An 18,094-nucleotide genomic window follows, 5' to 3' on the forward strand; every position below is an offset into this window, starting at 1 on the left:
TTATGCACAAAAATAAGGAAAAAAGACAGAAACCCGACAGTTAGTGCGTCGTATAATAGGGAAGCTTCACTCGCTTAGGAAGAACACCGTAGAAATATGTGACCAGAGAAAAAAGAAAGAAAGAAAGAAAGAGAAGAAAATGCTCTAAATGCCCAGTTCCACAGCCGGCTGTGTATAGCGAGCTTTCACAAATTCAAAGCTGTCCGTGACGCCTTGCCAAATCCCGGGAGCGTAGTTTCGACCCCAGGCGCAAACAACGAGAATAAGAAGAGGAATCTAGGAATGATGTTAGCTGTGTTCTAGATTGAAGGAGAAACGAAGCCGGTGAGCATGGTCATTTACTTACCCAGATGAAGTAGAGGTTTCGGTCGCTGCCTAGACCTTTCATTCGTCGAGCCTGTTGCTCTCGGAGATGCTTTTGTTGCTCGCGCGAGATGACATTGCGCCCGATTGTGATGTCCTTGATATCATCCTTCTCGACTTGAACGAGGGAAGCCGAAGCCGAAACCGAAGCGGCCGCCGCAGCAGCAGCACTGCTCTGGGCCTCAAAGTGTTGGTCGATAGCTGCCTCTGTTGCGGCACGGAGCAAACTGGACTTCTTCATGTCGGACTCATCGGTGGCGTCCGGGTGTGGGAATAGCTCATCGTATGAAGGTGGTTGGTTGGGATTGGGTGCCGAGGTGCCCTTCAGGTAATCCCACCAGCCATCTCGAGCAGCAGGTCGGTGGGGGACGAGGTTGGTTATGCGGCGCATCATTCCTTGCCCTTGGTAGTCTTGGAGGGCGGGCATCGCGGGTATCGCGGGTATCGCGGGCATTGGAGGCATCGGAGGGAGAGCCGGGAGATTGGGGAAGGCATTAGCCACGCTCTGCTGGAATTGATTAATTTGAAGAGCCAGGTGGTCACGCCACGCGACAAGAGGTGCTGGCGGGGCAAAGCCTTGAGCATCTCCGGGTGCGACTGATGGTTCGCTATTGTCCATAATTGGCGGGTTGACATCTTGGTGTATACTAGACCGACGAGAAGAGCTGAACTGGAGAGGCTCCGAGTCGGAATCGTCGGTAGTTTCCTCCTCTGAGTCCATATCCTCTGAGTCATCAACAGCGTGACCAAGAGATCCAGAAGCGGAAGACACTTCCCACATCGAGCTGAGCGAGGCTGAGCTGCTTTGCCGGCGGCGCGATGTGAGGGACCCAACACTGCGGGACCGGTAGTGCCGAGACGGAAGCAATGCAGCTTGGTGCGCGGGAAGAGTTGTCGCTAGGTCTGCAGCAGTGAAACCTCGTACACTCCGAGTGTTGGGATTGGCGCCCGTCAGACGTAAGCGGTGGACAATATGAGCATGACCATTGAGTGCGGCCAGATGCATTGGCGCATTGCCCGTGTTGTCTTGCACATCGGGGTTTGCACCTCGAGCCAAAAGACCCGCAACAAATCTCGTCAGTCCCAACGATGCCGCAAAGTGAAGAAGGCTCTGGCCGGTCGTGTTGCGAGAGTTATACCGCGGTGGCCGGGGACTGTTATCCAAGTCGATGAATTCCAAGTAGGTCAGCATCTTGGAGTCGAGATCGCCGAGTTTGCCTTGGTTTTCAAGACCTGGTACTTGGCGTTGCTGACCCCCAGAGGAGTTACCTTGCATGTCTGCCTGCATGTTGAAGAATGCGTTTGGATCGCTTCCCATGATCTGTTGGGCTGTGTGGAACGCGTCCGCTTGGCTGCCCAATTTCTGACCAAGAATGTTCAGTGCCAAACGATACATCTGAAGCTCACGATCATCCACATAGCGGAAGAACAGTTGCTGTTTGGGCATGAGGGGTTGAGACTGCTGGACTTGGCCAAATGTCGGGTGCTCATGTTTAAATACCACAGATACCAATCCTGGTTGAAGAGCGGGAGGGGTCAAGCAGTTGAGGCACTTGTCACCCCAGAAGGTGGTTGTAGTAGCCAAGGTATCACCGAAAACAACCTCCATGCCAGGATAAAATCCGCTGCCCAACAACGTAACCTCAGTACCTCCTGTGATGGAACCCTCGGCAGGCACCAACTTGTGAATAACTGACGGCAATCGATTAGGAGTATTGTTGAGGGGAGGCCAAACCTGGCTTGAGGAATTCGCGCCAAGTCCCATGGGAATATTTGGATCGTGGAAGCCGTTGCGATTCGAGCCACCTGGTGTCCCCGGACGACTAGGATGGGCGGAGTTGGGCGTCGACGCCACTGCTCCCCCAGCCAGGCTATCTAAACTTTGTCGCTGGGCGGGAGTCGGGTTGAAGAATGGGTTGTTATCATTGTTCTGGTTTGGAGTGGGCGGACCATTTCCATATTGACCTGACATGGCGGACGGGTTTACGAATGGTCGTTCACTTGGTGAAGCGAATCCACGAGCAGCCGCAAGTTGTGCAGCATTGTTCATGGCCGCTGCCGATGACTGAGGTGTCTCGAGTCGTGTCATCGTCAGTTCCGACGGAAGCCTTCCAGAGCTACTGTGTTTGCGTCGTTTGCTTTGTGGCCCTTGGAAATCCGATGGGGATGCTCCTCGAGACAGGCTCCTGGACGATTGAGCCACATGCGCTCCATTTGTTGAGCCCGGTGCTGCAAATGAACTGGGCGTAAGCTGATATTGTGAATTGAACCTTTGTTGAAGACCCTGCAGATCAGTTGGCGAATGAGGTGTACCGAGAGAACTTTGTCCGTTCTCGGGGTTTTGGCCTGAGGGAAACACTCCAACTCCCGGTACTTGTGTCCCATCTGCGAGGGATGGCGAAGGGCCAGTCGGTGCAGGCGCTGATGGAGCCTGCGTCTTGTGGTCGTCCGTTATCATAATCGAATTTGTGATAGCCTGCGCGACCACGTTGTCCAGATGATCCTTCACAGTGAATATAACCTGGAACCCGAGCTTCTCATTTTGGTGTCGGCAATAGCATGCAATCCGCATCGGCAATTCCACTTGCATTGATCCTGGTGGAACTGATGATCTATCGCCGTAACCACTGCTGGAGTTCTTTGCTGGTTCGGTCCATTCCTTGATCTCGCTGGTATTGAAGACAATGACACGCTTCTCTTCATCCTTCTGAAACAATTCATCCTCCTCGGGCTTCCTTTGTTTCTTCCGTGACGCACGTTTCCGTTCTCGCTGTATACATCCGCTGCAGATTTTCACATCACCTCCGTCTAATGGACGTTCGTCATCCGATGTTGCTTGGTAGTGATCACCCCTTGTTCGTGCAAATGCCCGCTTGATCTTTTCTCTGTCTTGCATGGCGCTTGTGCATACCAGACTTGTATACAATTGAAGGGTATCGCTGCTAGGTTCGGTAGCAGGAGGAGCAAGGAATTTGAGTTTCGAGATAGTGTGCGAGGGAAGGCGGAGTTTCTTGACGCCGGTAGGTAGCGGGGAGAGGGTTAATCGGATCGGAATTTGAGTCTCAACGCGGGATTTAAGGGAAGTTGGATGCACAGTGAGAACAGGTTGTAGAGATTGGGTATTCACTTGAGGTTGGGCTGGGGAGGAAGCGAAGTTGACAGGGAATTGGTATGGTGCGGGTGAGCCGAAGTTCATGGCGGGTGATAGCGAGGCGTGAAGAGGGGACTGGCGATTCATGTTGATGCCTCCGAAGCTTTCTTCTAGAAGTGATGAAGGAGACTGCCCGCCCCATTGCGGAGCCGCTCTGTCCATATCTTGAGGCATTGTGGTTGAGTAGGGCGATTGGCCGTTGAGTCCAAAAGCGAAGAACGGAGACCCCGGGGCATGAACCTATGATCTGTTAGCATTGTGCGGAAAACAATGGAGCTGTTCGAATGACTCACCGAAGGCACAGCATCGATGGACGTCAACCCAGCGTGATTGCTCGAAGGACTCCAGAGCTGGGATTTTGAGCGCTTTGGCGGTCTTGGGAGTGACCCCGTGTCCGTCTTCAATGGACTAGGGCTACTCGCTGCACTTTCAAAATCAAAGGCTGCATCCATTGCCTTGTTGCTGACCTCCAGGTCAGGATCCATAGAGAACCCGCCATCCATCGGAAACGAGGGATCAATATTGAACGGCGACTCCTCCTTAACTGACGATAATTCCGGGCGCATCCAGTCCTCCGACGGGTAACTAGTAGAAGCTAAAGGATTCTCACTATGCGCTGCGGAGTTTGTCGAAGCGACCGATGTTTGTCGCAGGTGGTTCCGCGGCGATTCGGAGGAAGAACTGCGACCCGAATCATCTGGCGATTCGGCTGGCGAGTCCGCGGCAAGAGTCGGCTGCCTCAGGAGGTTTCGGTCTTGGTATGGCTTCGAAGGCCCCGAGGCACCGTTCGGACGGGACGTTGTGGCTCGAGCGAATAGGTCGTCAAAGTCTCCCCCAGCATTTTCAGTTGACATCTCGAGTTTTGTGGGGTCCAAAAAGTCCATGTCGTCGTCCATGATGATAGGATCCAGGGCGGAAAAAGAGGGCGAAAAGGGTGCCTGCGCTGATACCATGCTTCGTTCTTTTTTTCCCCGTTCCTGATTCTTGTAAGTCGCAGTCGATCTCAACCGTCAACAGCCACCTTCACAACAATTCAATATGACGCTTCGGTCGCGTGTCGAGAAGAGAATCTCAGAGATAGGGATTCAAAAGTATGACAATCAAGTCTTGTCACAGTTTAAACCAGGACCAGTCTCCGATACCATGGCCCTTAGAAAGGTGAGATTTGAAGGTGTTGAGTCGCTGCCTTGCGGATTATCCTGGAGGAAAGGGGAGCGGGAAAACTGTGAGTGCCGATCCAGGCCGGCAGAACCTCAACAAACGTAATCAACGGTTTTACTTGAGTTTATACTGAAGTTGAATGACTGAAATATTGAATTTAATTCAAGTAATTTGATTTGATTTGATTTGAATAATGAATAATAACATGCATGTTTCTTTAGAAATGTTTTATATTCCAAATCATAGCCCTAGAGATATTTGTATTCAAAATAGACACCTCAGGCCTCACAAAGCGGTGACCAATACAGTATACAGCATACGCCCACCTTCCCCATATCTTCCATCGCTTTGATTTGCTGTTGATCCTACTTCTCCCGTCTGACAAGCGGGAGAGGGTCTGAGTATCGGCTTTGAGCTCTGTTCTGCGGAGTAGTCCTTAGAAGCTTTGAAAGACTTTGTATGACCAAGCTCTTCTTGCTTTGTGACACCGAATTCCTCCTACATAGTACTAAAATAGTACTAAAATAGTTACTAGGGAGCACCCTCCGGACTGACCACCGAGGCCGTATACTTGAAGTGATGAAAAGTACTTCGCACTCCATACATGCATAAGAGGATAACGTATGGAGGCCTGTGCCAAACGCACACAGACACTTCGGGTTATCATGCCTCGCAAAGGAGATTGTGACACCCCGCTTATCAGCTATGTTCTACTCTCGCTTTGTTAGTGTAACACTTCTTGATAACGTGCAGGCCTAGCTATCAGTTGTAGCTACCTAGGTAGGTGTGTTGCTTACTGCGATATCGTATCAAAACACTAATGCAGGTGCCACTATGATGCACCTGAAGGTGGTGATTGTCGGACTCACCATGGCAAAAGACTCTGGGCAAGGTTGTACTGCGAACACCTCTCAACATGGCATATATATATAATTTTATGTTGGTGGGGGGCACTGCTAGCAAATTGTGAAATTGGATTTTTTTTTTTCTAAGCAACTGCATATACCTACAAGGTACATAAACATACAGCATAACCTCAATTTTCTTGATCCTCAAACTAGCTGGGGAAAATATAGGAATATATATATATACTTCAAATAAAATCCCAATTATTTACTATCAACCTTGATAAGAATTATCGAGTATCGAGTTTACTTGAAGTGAGAGATTGGTTCAGGTCACGGTTTAAAATATATATGTGGTGCTGTTCAAGGTACTCTTACACTTACTTGTATATATATCTAAAATACTCTTAGCACTGGATCTATTATACTAGAGATACATTATAATTTCGTTTGTCTATTTTTCTTTTACTTCCAGGGCTAGTTTATGCGTACGCTGCCAATATGTATCTTTTATATGTCAACTACGTACAAAAGATACCTGGTATTTACAGTTTGCTAGTGCACTGAGCACTCCACCAACACTTCCAAGTGTTGGTGAGCTTGCCACGAGCTAGAGCCTCCATGCACATCGGATAGTCTATCTTCTTCAAATATACACCGTGGAACCGATTGACTGTCTATCAGGATTTTATCAGCCAAAGATATCTGCCCTGGAAATGAACGGGCCTGCATATATGGGGACCTATGTAGTTCCTCGGGCAATCCCACAGCTGAAACTGGCTAGTGTTGATCTAGACTCACATCGAAACTTCCGGCTAATTACCAGGCTCACGGTTCAATAATCAATTTGAGAAATGTTTCCCGAGGCCAATGTGGTTGGTCAAAAGCCCCAATCAATTTACAACATTGTAATTGAGAAAAGGATGGTCCGGACTCCGGTGAGAAGCGTCGACTCTGGAATAACGTGATTTCCATGTGACTTGAACAACTTCATTACTTCCTTGTACTGAGTAGTTTTAGCGCCTTTACAATTTATATTGCAATTTAGATCTGACAGAAGCGCTGAACATGGACCGTTGGATATTTTCGTGGACAGCTGGACCCTATCATGCAGGAGACGGACATGCAGGTGGAGTGTTTCAGAATTTCTCTAAGCGCAGAGGCGTTACGGAGTAACGACCCCTGGGGTTCGAAGGGGCAAACAATGGCTATCTCAAAGCCTGGAACATTGTTCAAAGCATGTTGGTTTTTTTATTTAAAAAAACCATTAGCTGTTGAAGTTGGTCAGGTTTATTATTTTTTCAACATACCAATTTCAGCATACAACATAGTACTCCCTAGTAGATATACTTGACGACCTGCCAGAAGGCATTGTGGGATATCACATTCTCCAAAGTTTCTCTGAAGCGTCAGAATTTAACGAGGTTTCTCCGAAACAGAACAAAAACTTGCCTAAAAAAGTTGGAAAGGCGGAGATATCGTCACTTTAAGGGGTTGAAACTCGGACTGTCACAGACAACCGCCCCCGATCGACAGCCCTAACTAGAAAATATGAGACACCGTCAAACTCCCTCCGCCCTTGTTCATCCTGATGGAGCATAGGTTAATTACGGTTGTGCGCTAGTGCAGCTCCGGGAACATCTGGCGCTTTGAAAACCATGTTCCTCATCTATCTGTCACCTCCTAGATGCAGATGTCTCGGTCGCACACAATTCTCCACCTATGGCTGCACTCACAGAGTGGAATCCTTGTCCTATACGTCCTATGCTAGAAACCTCCGTCGAGCTTGGGTGATCTCCGCTGCGATACGTGTTTCTTGGCAACGGAGTGCTGCCGCTTTTGTCGAAATGGGAATTATGCCAGCGAGGAACGTACATATATAAGGCCCTGGCATCCGGGCCACTGGATATTTCTCATCTATCCTCTGTATTCCATTCATTTCAAGGTCTAGTACCATTCATTCTCTTTTTTGGGTTGACTTCATTGACTGAAGTCCCCTTTTCATTCTTTTTTCCTCGATCACCTTTGATACTTCGATCTTTTCCAACTAAAACGCTGTGCGTTTTTATCCAACTTCTTCAAGATGTCTATCTCCAAGATTACTGGTCTCCTGCTTAGCTCGGCCGCCATGGTCGCTGGCCACGGTTACGTGTCGGGTGCTGTTGTTGATGGTACTTACCACGGCGGCTTCCTCGTGAACAGCTACAACTACATGTCGGAGGTGCCCGCCAACATCGGATGGGCTGAGAAGGCTACCGACCTCGGCTTCGTCGACGGCAGCAGCTACGCTAGCTCTGACATTATTTGCCACAAGGAGGCCACCCCTGGTGCGATCTCCGCCGAGGTTAAGGCCGGTGGTAAGGTTGAGCTGCAGTGGACCGAGTGGCCCGAGAGCCACCACGGCCCGGTCATCACTTACATGGCCAACTGCAATGGCGACTGCTCCAAGGTCGACAAGACCACCCTCAAGTTCTTCAAGATCGCCGAGGCTGGTCTGATCGACGACAGCAACGTCCCCGGCAAGTGGGCATCCGACGAGCTCATTGCCAACAACAACAGCGCTACTGTCACCATCCCCAGCGCCATCGCCGCTGGAAACTACGTTCTCCGTCACGAGATCATCGCCCTGCACTCTGCCGGCGAGGAGAACGGTGCCCAGAACTACCCCCAGTGTATCAACCTGAAGGTCACCGGCGGCGGCAGCGACGCTCCTGACGGCGTCCTCGGCACAGCCCTCTACAAGGCCACCGACCCCGGCATCAAGATCAGCATCTACACCTCGCTGGACTCCTACGACATCCCCGGTCCCGCTCTGTACACCGGCGCCGCCTCCGGCTCTTCATCCGGCTCCGCCACCACCACCGCTGCCGCCACCACTGCTCCTGCTACCACTGCCGCGCCTACTGCTGCCTCAACCGTGAGTGCTTCTCCTATCCAGAGCTCTTCGCGCCACCTCACCCGCACCCGCACCTTCACCCCCAGTGGCACCCCCACCCCTTCGTCTGCTCCCACGTCTGCTGCCTCAACCTACACTGCTAGTGAGCCTGGTTCCGAGCCCACCGAGGCTCCTTCCACCGTCACTGAGACTGCCACTTCCACTGCTTCTTCTGCTCCTCAGTATACTGACGAGCCTGATACACAGACTGCCAGCTCCCCCGCCGACAGCGTCTCCATCACTTCCACCGCTAGCGGTCAGTCTGCCCAGAGCACCACCCCCGCCTCCGGTGGTGATGGCTCCGAGTCTAGCGCCAGTGCCAGCGCCACTGCTACTGCTGCCCCCACCGCTGCCGCCAGCTCCAGCTCCAGCTCCAGCTCCGGCTCCAGCTCCAGCTCCAGCGATTACTCCTCTTACCTCAGCTCCCTGAGCGCCGAGAAGCTCCTCGAGGTTATCCGCTCCACCCTGAAGTGGCTTGTCTCTGACAGCAAGGTGCACGCCCGTGCCCTGTCTCACTGAAATGTTCGCCCCACATGGTGGACTTATAGTTGTGGATGTCTTACATCCATTTCTCTCTTCTCGGTGTGAAGCTTGTTACTGAACGTCTGTGAAACTTGGATCGGGTATCCTGTCTTCTTGTCGATTGTTCGACTGGAACTGATTGTAACAACACCGCGTCACGGATTTCTTTTATATTCTCTTTCCTCCTGCATTTTGCATATAGGAGACGATAGGCCTGCTTTGGTCTTTTCCTCTACTTTACCTTGACGAATGGAATCTTTGGACTGCTCAATTTTATGACCTTGTAGATGAAAGCGTAATATAAGGCTCTGACACCGAACCGACCTCTGAACATAAAGCCACACAGATTACCCACTCCCTAAAGCTTTCGATATAGATATTTAGATCGCGAATTTGGGTCGCGTGAGACTGCTGTACTATAAGGAATGTGTATTTCGTGGATTAAATACCCAAAAGACCGCAAACATCAAATTCGATACCCCCAGCAGCCTGTTGCAAATTTCAGTACAATGAACGGATCTTTTTGATAAGAAAGAGAGCCCTCATACTGCCCGCACCAGGTTTAGATATCTTTATTGTAAGGCTTCTAGTCTGGCAGAGAATCGTAACCCCCAAACTCACTTAGACTATCGTAATCTCAAGTAGTATAGACCCTGCAAATGAAACATGTTATATACCAACAAAGTCCTGGAGTACAAGGCAGCGTGGGGGCACGTGGAAAGCAACGAAATCATGCGCTGTACAAACTCTCGGGTCATTTTTCGACCTCAGTCTCCTCTGCCATGCGATCAATTCCATCTGCACTAGCGAAAAAGGAAACCCACCATTTCCAATTAATTTGATACCCTCATCAAGAAAGCCACCGGCACCAAGAAAAATCTACAATGTCAACCCCGGAGGATACTAGCAGAGCTGAAAGCAGCAGTGCATCCATCCCAGGATCAAGCACTCAACCTACTATCATCACCATACGCGGGTCCACACAGCATCGACCAGATAATACACCTCGTGCAGATACTACACGGCACACAGAAATCTACACCGATAACCCGGGCCATGCGAGTCGTCTTACAGACGCGGAACGCCAGAGACTAGAAGCACTGGTGGTAGACTCGAGAGGCGGGGCGATCTTCGTTACATATGATCTGGTCCACAGAATCGATACGCTCATGGCGGATGGAACCTGTCGCACGGAAGAAGCTTTGATGCAGTACTTGTTTCAAGATGATATCTGGGAGGCTGTTGATTCTAGTGATGTGAATATTACGGAGACAAGGGGGTCCGTAGGGATGGCGATGGTAATGGAAGGCAAGGCGACGAGAGCGAATTGAAATTGACGAATGAAACAGAGAGAGCCATGACGAGGAATTGAAGCGACAGTGATGGTTATTTTAATGCTGGGTGGAAATAACTCGGTTTCTTGCGATTTGGGTGGTTTTGTGGCGATGAGCTGGTCTATGTAATCTAGGAAGGTAGTCTAATCCATCTCATCATGAGTGTTTTTGTTCATTTCTAGCAGTATGCTGCATGCTTGATTTTTCTTTTGTACAAGAAAGGTCCTCTCTATGTAGCAGTAATATGAACAAATGGTCTTTTGCGTGGCGATCATTTCTTCTTTTTGGTTTTATCCACAACCTCGATCATTTGCGGCTTGAGTCCACGGCGAACAAGGGCCGTCTCAATGGCCTTTCGCTGGTCGCCCTGAACCAAAACTTCCATGACTCCCTTTGGAGCACCAGTAGCCTGTGTGACACTAGTGCTACCGGCACACTTCTTCTGTAGCTCTTGTGCCAACAGACTGGGAATAATGCCAAAGACCTCCAGAGTCATGACTTTGGTAACGGTCTTAGAACCTGTCCGCTTCTCGAGAGTGACATGGACCTTCGGTGCGGTGCCCGCTTTTGGCTTGACGTCTGCAATAGTTTGACCGGTCTTCAAAATCACATGGTACGGCGATAGTAGTGTTTTATCATCCATGAGTCGCTTAAAGAGACCATCGCGAGTGACCTTCCCGCGTGCAAGTGTCCCTTTATCCTCGGTTGATGATGAATTGAAGATGGTATTCGCAAGGAATGGGTTGAGGGTTATGATGCGCCGGTTTTCTTTTGAGATGATCGGTGGATTTTGGGATTCAAGATATTGATCCAAGTGACTGGATACTTCGGAGTATTTGTAAAAGTTGTTTGTGTCGCTGGCAGCGAGGGCAGGGAAAATGGTTGGCACCAGTTTTCCTGATGGCCGATATAGACTTTGCACAGTAATCGTCTGACCCACCGAAGGGTCGGAGCCATCCGGCGCAGCCGACTTCTTGCCTTCAGGTGCAGCCGCTTTACTGTTCTCCAAGGCACGCGGTGAAGGCAGTCTATATGGTACAAATCGCTCGACACGATGGTCCGCAAAGTCGACATCCAAAATGACGGTCTCTTGGCCGTTACGCTCCTTGGTCTTGACAAGTTTCGATTTGTCCAGATGTTTCATGAACTTTTTGACGTTCTTCCAACTGGTCTTTTTGATGTTGTAATGCTGAGCCTGTTGGGGGGTGTACACAGGAAGATAAGGAGTGGTGAAGTTGGCGATTAATGCCGAAGCTGTGATTGGCAGTGGAAGGCCATGGTCCGTTGCTGATGGATTATCCTGCTTGAGCTTGTAGAGGGCGTAGACAAAAGCATTAACGAACGCCTCGTCAATTTCTATTATTTGTCAGTACTTGGTTGGTTTCTTTTCAAAATCCAACTGCTGGTTCCAACTACTGGCGGATAAAGAAGGGAGGTGTGGATAACTCACGCTCTGTTGTGGGTGCCTCCTCCTCTGTTACGGGCTCTTCTGACGTGGTTGGGTCATTGCTTGGTGCGTCAATGTCCCCCGTGGCGGTTGTAACCCCATCGTCCTCAATTCTCAACTCCCCCATTTGTTCTTCAACACTTTCAGTTTCATCCTCGTCCCAGCCCTCCAAGTACTCCGGAGCTGGACGACCGGGCAGTGATGCAGAGCTCCACGCCCAAAGTTCATCACCCTCCCAATGCAATCCACGAACCGCATGGCCCTTTGTGCCTTGCACCTCTCCCAATGCTGAAACATCGATCTCACAGATGCCTACAAAAAGTGGCACTGTATGTCTGTCCACACTCGCGACCGCGATAACGGCGCCCTTGACCGCCCTTTCGGGGAATGGAGGTTCATTTGCGAGGCCCGGTGTCATTAAGTCAGCTCCACTATGGAGCTTTCCCATCACAAACTCTGGAGTATAGAGTAATGGAACTAAGTTCGGGTTGTGCCATAATGTGTAGACAGTGGGGTATAGTCGTTTGTCGGCCCCCGGGCCGTGTTCTAGCTTGAACCATAGCACCCGCTCATCGCCGTCGGGATGTGTGCCAACATATACGATCCCTTGAAGTTCGCGAAGGTCTGGACCAGCGGTAGTTGTAAAACGGGCAGTCTGAGTGTTATCGGGCAGGAGGGCATTTCGGATCGATGTGAGGCTTAAGGCGGGGGCAGATGCTGTGCTGGGCTCGGACGAGTCTGCTTTGGTGGGGTTTGAGGTGACAGGGATCTGGTAATCTTCAATAATTTGGTCGGCAATCTTCCTACGATCAGAAGATCGCAGTGGAGAGAGGTTTTTGATCTATTCTGTATTAGTATAGAGTCCTTTGAAGTGGGAGTGTTGTAAACCCAGCAAAGCTTGGAGGGGTAGTGCGGGGCAGAGATCATTTACCGTAGGCTTCTTTTTGAACATAATTGCAAGATTGTAGCTGTAAGCTACAAACACAGAGTATAGTTGACTTCAAACAAGGCGAACTGAAGCGCTGGAGAGTGAGAAGGTGTTAAGAGTCAAGAGGTGACGTGCGAACAAAGAATCTCCCTGAGGTCTCCACATCGCCCGAAGAGGAAAAGAACTGACTTCCAAGGTTTCGGAGCATTTGGCGCATGAATATACCTACGTACTACGTATACCTAGGATTCTCTACAATTAGCTAGGTAGTAGTATGTTGTTTGTATCATCTCTAATTGAATGATCTCTTTTTATAACTACGTCATCTCCAACACATCTTTCATCTTTAATTTATCTCACCGTGAGACTTCGTCTTCCAACGTCAGTCTGAGCCTTTCACTACAATATCTTGTTTCGCCCATTCCGATTTGCTGTTCTCAAGAAAATTTCCTGGAGCTTGCGAGTTCAGTCACCTACAACGTTGACGGTTGTATTTTATCTGGAACACGGGAGGATCATCGAACATTGAAGGTTACTGGCTGGTAACCTGACCATGATATTCCACGGCCAGTTCTGCCTGACCATACAACAAGGATTTACACATTCCAACGGTTCGAGCGCATCAAAAATGGCCATGAATAGCCTCAAACCCATACGAGAGCTCCAGTAAATTGAATTGGAATCAACCACCTAGTTCGCGATTCCGAAACCCCACACCTTGAACGGCCTTCCTGTGGAACTCATACTATCAATATCGAACCTGCACAAACTTGAAGATATCCTTTGTCTCTCCGTGTGCAATCCTCGACTCTTCGGTGCCTTCAGTCGCAAAAGAAAACTTATTCCGCCAACAGAGGGGTCCAGGCTAGTAGTGTTGGATCGAATTGTACGCGATCTCCCAAACCATTTCCTTTGTTACCCTTGCGATGTTCTTCATAAGTTCGACGGGCCAGAATGGTTTGTGAAGTCTTTTTGGTTGGAGTGGCCTTCTCGCCCTCCATGTGTGTATCAATATGAATCGTACAGGGATGGGATTATATCGCACATCCATAAGATCCTGCTTTGGAGTAGGCGCAGGATTTACCCCGATAAACTTCGGTCGGTGATAAGATGGCTTTATTATGGCGCTCAGTATGGTCTTGGCACTGAATCACTATACCACACCTAGGTCAGAGAACATCCCGAGTCAATCACTTTATTTTTGATCGAAGCACGGAGTCACGTAGAGAAAAAAGGTCTTTACCTACGAATCGAAGACATTCTGATTGTGGATAACCGAAGGATGGACCTGTTTGTGCCCAAACATTTACAATCGCCCTTGCCTCGATCGCCGCCACATTTCTTTTGGATCTGTGAACATTTATCTCACCGGGAGTATTTGGATATTGTGAAGTCAATGCTTTCAACATACATTTCAAAGAAATAGATGCCTCCGTCTAGAGGCAACTGCGACAAATGCAACACAGATTTTGACTTTCAACTAAAAGAGGTCGGTCATAAAATAGCTCTCATTCTTACGAAATGGATCATACGACGATCCGCACCAGACTTAGATGCTAGAAGATCTAAACGCTAGGTCGGACGAGTTGCGGGGCCCCATGAAATGGCCAGCCCCCGGCCGCATCACACCCTAGCTGAACTGATGACACGAGCAAGAGGAATGGAGAATCTGGCATCCGATGAGAAAGTTCAAACGCCGAAAGATAATGGAGTCAGTTCCCCCACGATACAACGATATGCGCTCTCGAGCCACTCTAGAGAACACTCGCGATCAGATGAATGGCCAAGAAACACAGCGATTACACCAAGAGAACGGAAACTCCCATCGAGCTATCACTGAGCTGGCCATAAGGATAAAAATGTTGCAAATGCCGTTTTCATTTTCACGGAACTAGTGAGCCAGCACGGCGCAGGACTGGACAGCACCTACATCAAGGGTTTTAAATAACTAGCAACCTCTGGAGAATAAAGCATTGTGTCAGTATGGTCATGAAGAGAGAGCTCACCACAGAGAACGATGACTCTCGTTGGGACCTGGCACCTATCAGGACGGTCTTGCCTAGATTATGGCTACACCTAGACATCTTTAGTGTCCCATTCTCAGCCTAGCTATCAGTATAGTCTGAATGTAAACGTTTTCCCAATTCTACGAGCATTCATTTCCTTCGATCATTAGTTAGCTTATGTATGAGAGTATAAATGCTGAGACCAAGGAATTGGAGGACGGAGCGAGTCCTCGCATTCAATGGTTTGCTCCCAAAATCAAAATATATGGTTTCCAAACTGCCTTTCGTACGAGCGATTCTTTGGTTGTTGTGATAAAATATCTTGGATTAGGTGATCTATGATACTCCTTTTTTATCACCGACGACCACTCCCCCTTCACCGAATTAAAAACATATTACTGGGGCATGTAAAAAACAGGTACTATACTCTTCCAGAACAAGCCTTGCAAGTAATTACTAGCGGTCCCATCTCCTTAACCACGTTCTCTAGGGCGACTTGCCTGGCTGCCTGGCGCACCAACTGTTCTTTAATCCCGCCCCCCTCTTTATTGAGGGACCTGGTAAGCTCTTCCGGAGCCTCCTTTACTTGGAGAAGTATTTCCACTGGCGCTTATTCCTTTTTAATGAAGGGTTTCACCAAAGCCGGGACACCCTCTTTTGTCCTGAGCCATTTAACAACTTTATTGGTGCAATGGTCAATAAATGGCTGACCCAGGGTCAAAAAAGGCCAACTTCCCATGTCGCAATGGTAAATGGTGATATGGATGATATATCGGGAGAGGGAGGAGGAGTAGGAGTACGTGTTGTGGATTCCCTAAACTGGGACTTGGGGTTGGCTTCTGCAAGTGCTATTCGATACATTAAACCCCTACACTCGACCGCACGGGACTGGCTCGATAAATACCTGCCCGCATTTCCAGGAACTAGCATCTATGAAGCTTTGCTGCAAGCTCTTTACGAGCTCCCGCAAGTCATCAGACTTCGGGTTCGCTCTTCCAAAACTCGAGCTGAGTGTGAGCCATCGTGGGCGAGCAGGTGAAAATGGCACAATAGAACGTCAAGTACCCCCATATTTTAATATCATGGTCTCAACATCGCCGCATCTATGCCATATAATTCTGAGTGGAGTTTTTCCCCCCTCGCGGGTTGTATCATCTGTTAGAGTGGAATGTATTCACAAGGCAGTAAAAGAGGAATGCAAGGGGAAGTGAGCCTCGTCAACGAAGATATGGACGAGTGCCAAAAGGCTCGGTGAAACTACTGGTGTGTCTTTAGAGGGCGTGGTGAGCTGGGACAGATTAGTGAAAAACATACGTAATGTATGTAATTGGGATACAGCTCACCGTCTGTGACCTCTTTTTTGTTTCGAAAGATCATGAACGCAAGGGCCCTTTTTGTGACTAGCACCCCTGAATCGATACAAAACGAGATGGGAGAGGATGAGGAGGGGATGGCGAAGTTGAAAAGGAGGTATATAGAGATGACAGTCTCTTTTCTTTCACTGCCCAGTCACTTCTTCTGGGTTATTCTTCATTTCACCTTTGCCTGTGATTTCAGGCAATACAAGTTCACCCGAGCTAACATTAAGCGGAGCTTGGAGTGCCTTAGGCTCAGAATCCGTGATCTATACATCCTGAGACATTTTAGATAATTGGAATTGGCACAGCTAGTGAGCAGTGTTCCACCTCGGGCGACGTATACAAATGAAACACCGCAAGCTAGAGGTGCAAAGCCCTCTGGAATCCATCCTCACAGCTCGAACGTGCCTGTTGCGATCGAAGTCAATTGATTCGCCATCTTGACAAGTCTCTCGAATGGACAACTCTTGCTGAAACAAGTCTTCTGCTTTCCAAGTTTTGCCCCATTGTCTGTTAAGGAGGTAAACCAATCCAACAAACGTAAGGAATGTGATGGCTTAGCCGATGTAATACTTGTAAGCAACGGGTGTGGCCTTTCGGGCCACAAAATACCTTGTTCGATTCGCCTCTCTTAAAGATTTTCGCTCAACAGTGTGTGCATGTATAATGGAAGTGGGCCACACTATCTTAGCATAGCCATCAGATATACGGAGTACGCTTGGTAATCAAGTATTCCTACCTAGGTATTTCAGCGGAATTTACATGATGTCTTAGGGTTGTCACAATCAGATGATGGGGCAGGCATAGGGGGCCTCGGATCGGGGAGCTTCGGGAGTGAAAGATTCCGGATTCCGGCCCGGGTAGACTTCCAAAAGCGGTTCCAGGAGACTGGTGACAAATTGAAATAGGCCAATCAAGAGGACATATGTTTCTATATCACCTCTACGGCAATATATTGAAGTCTAGTACCGAACAATAGTCTTTGATTGACCCTTATCATGGCTAGGGGTACTTTGCACTCGGTCAAATATCACACCGTGCCAAGATGCAAGTATGCACGTGTCGTTACAAAAAGCAAAGTATAAGAAGCAGAAGAGTGAGGCGGGCGTAGATGTTTGAAATTATCAGTCAACTTATTTCATCACAACCTGCTATCCTCCTTCTCAACGATGTCACTCAAAGCAACTCTCGAAGAAACCGCCGCTGGCTGGATCTCAGATCTAGAAAGTCGCTCGCTGGACAATGTTGTTTCACGGTGGACTGATGACATATACTATACTCTCCACCCAGACACCGAGGGGGTCTTCCCAATGACCAAGGAACAGTAAGTCGTAAAACTCTCCAAAGAGATCTTGTGCTGATGCAGCTTCAGATTTCGAACATACGAAAGGGCGGCAGCTTTCTTTAAGCTTTTGAAATCGTTCAAAATTACCATCCACGAGATGTACACGGATGCAGATAAAAGGACAGTGACGATGCTTTGCAGTAGCAAGGGAGAATTGGAAACTGGCCCATATGGCACTGATTATGTCTTCGTGCTCACCATGACGGAGGATGGGAAGAGGATTGAAAAGCTATCGGAGTGGCCTGATTTCCACAAAGTCCAGGTCATTCTTAACAACACCCTCGAGTAGAGGATGTTAGTTGGAGAGATACTTTTTCTATCCTATAGCCACGTGGGAAATATGAATGAGATATTCCTGGGACAAAACCTCGTAGACGGAACTTGCTACCAGTTAGTCCCCACTGAAAGAACTATCTGGTAACTGTTGAAGGTGAATGGACCCGTATGCCTGAGAGCATACAGCCTCGAGCGTTCCCCTCTTCATATGGCGAGGAACGCAGGGAGGTAAGTCCAGTTGCTCGGTGAGCCTTCAAGCTTTCTCTCTCGTCCAAACTTTGCTAGTCTCCTCATGTGCTTTTCAGGATTGCCAACGTGCTCCGTACCGTGCTTGGCTACGGAGTCGGATACTAACCCTGGCCGAGATTTCCTTGATGAAACATAAATTGGTTGACACGGAGAACTATCCCTTCTGGAAGTACA

General features: G+C 48.9%; 5 protein-coding genes across 5 annotated transcripts; 3 read left to right on the forward strand and 2 right to left on the reverse strand.

Annotated features, from left to right (window-relative positions):
- Positions 1–144: 144 nt before the first annotated feature.
- Positions 145–4,410, reverse strand: N7487_002320 (putative membrane-tethered transcription factor (SPT23); the record flags this gene model as incomplete). Its single annotated transcript, XM_056870067.1, has 3 exons — positions 145–276; positions 347–3,754; positions 3,808–4,410. 3 exons carry the CDS (start codon positions 4,408–4,410, stop codon positions 145–147), a joined length of 4,143 nt encoding a protein of 1,380 aa, XP_056734851.1.
- A 3,193-nt stretch (positions 4,411–7,603) lies between these two features.
- N7487_002321 (AA9 family lytic polysaccharide monooxygenase) lies at positions 7,604–8,974 on the forward strand (the record flags this gene model as incomplete). The annotated part of the gene is made up of 1 exon (XM_056870068.1): positions 7,604–8,974. The coding sequence occupies one exon, from the start codon at positions 7,604–7,606 to the stop codon at positions 8,972–8,974; it is 1,371 nt and encodes a 456-aa protein (XP_056734852.1).
- Positions 8,975–9,861: 887 nt separating this feature from the next.
- Positions 9,862–10,308, forward strand: N7487_002322 (uncharacterized protein; the record flags this gene model as incomplete). The annotated part of the gene is made up of 1 exon (XM_056870069.1): positions 9,862–10,308. The coding sequence occupies one exon, from the start codon at positions 9,862–9,864 to the stop codon at positions 10,306–10,308; it is 447 nt and encodes a 148-aa protein (XP_056734853.1).
- A 274-nt stretch (positions 10,309–10,582) lies between these two features.
- Positions 10,583–12,710, reverse strand: N7487_002323 (putative RNA binding protein Ligatin/Tma64; the record flags this gene model as incomplete). The annotated part of the gene is made up of 3 exons (XM_056870070.1): positions 10,583–11,667; positions 11,762–12,599; positions 12,690–12,710. 3 exons carry the CDS (start codon positions 12,708–12,710, stop codon positions 10,583–10,585), a joined length of 1,944 nt encoding a protein of 647 aa, XP_056734854.1.
- Positions 12,711–17,219: 4,509 nt separating this feature from the next.
- Positions 17,220–17,726, forward strand: N7487_002324 (uncharacterized protein; the record flags this gene model as incomplete). Its single annotated transcript, XM_056870071.1, has 2 exons — positions 17,220–17,374; positions 17,423–17,726. The coding sequence occupies 2 exons, from the start codon at positions 17,220–17,222 to the stop codon at positions 17,682–17,684; spliced, it is 417 nt and encodes a 138-aa protein (XP_056734855.1). The 3' UTR covers positions 17,685–17,726.
- Between the last annotated feature and the right edge of the window lie 368 nt (positions 17,727–18,094).

The sequence above is a fragment of the Penicillium crustosum genome (assembly GCF_028827405.1).
Source record: "Penicillium crustosum strain IBT 35664 chromosome Unknown utg000001l_segment0_segment0, whole genome shotgun sequence".
NCBI classification, from domain to species: Eukaryota; Fungi; Ascomycota; class Eurotiomycetes; order Eurotiales; family Aspergillaceae; genus Penicillium; species Penicillium crustosum.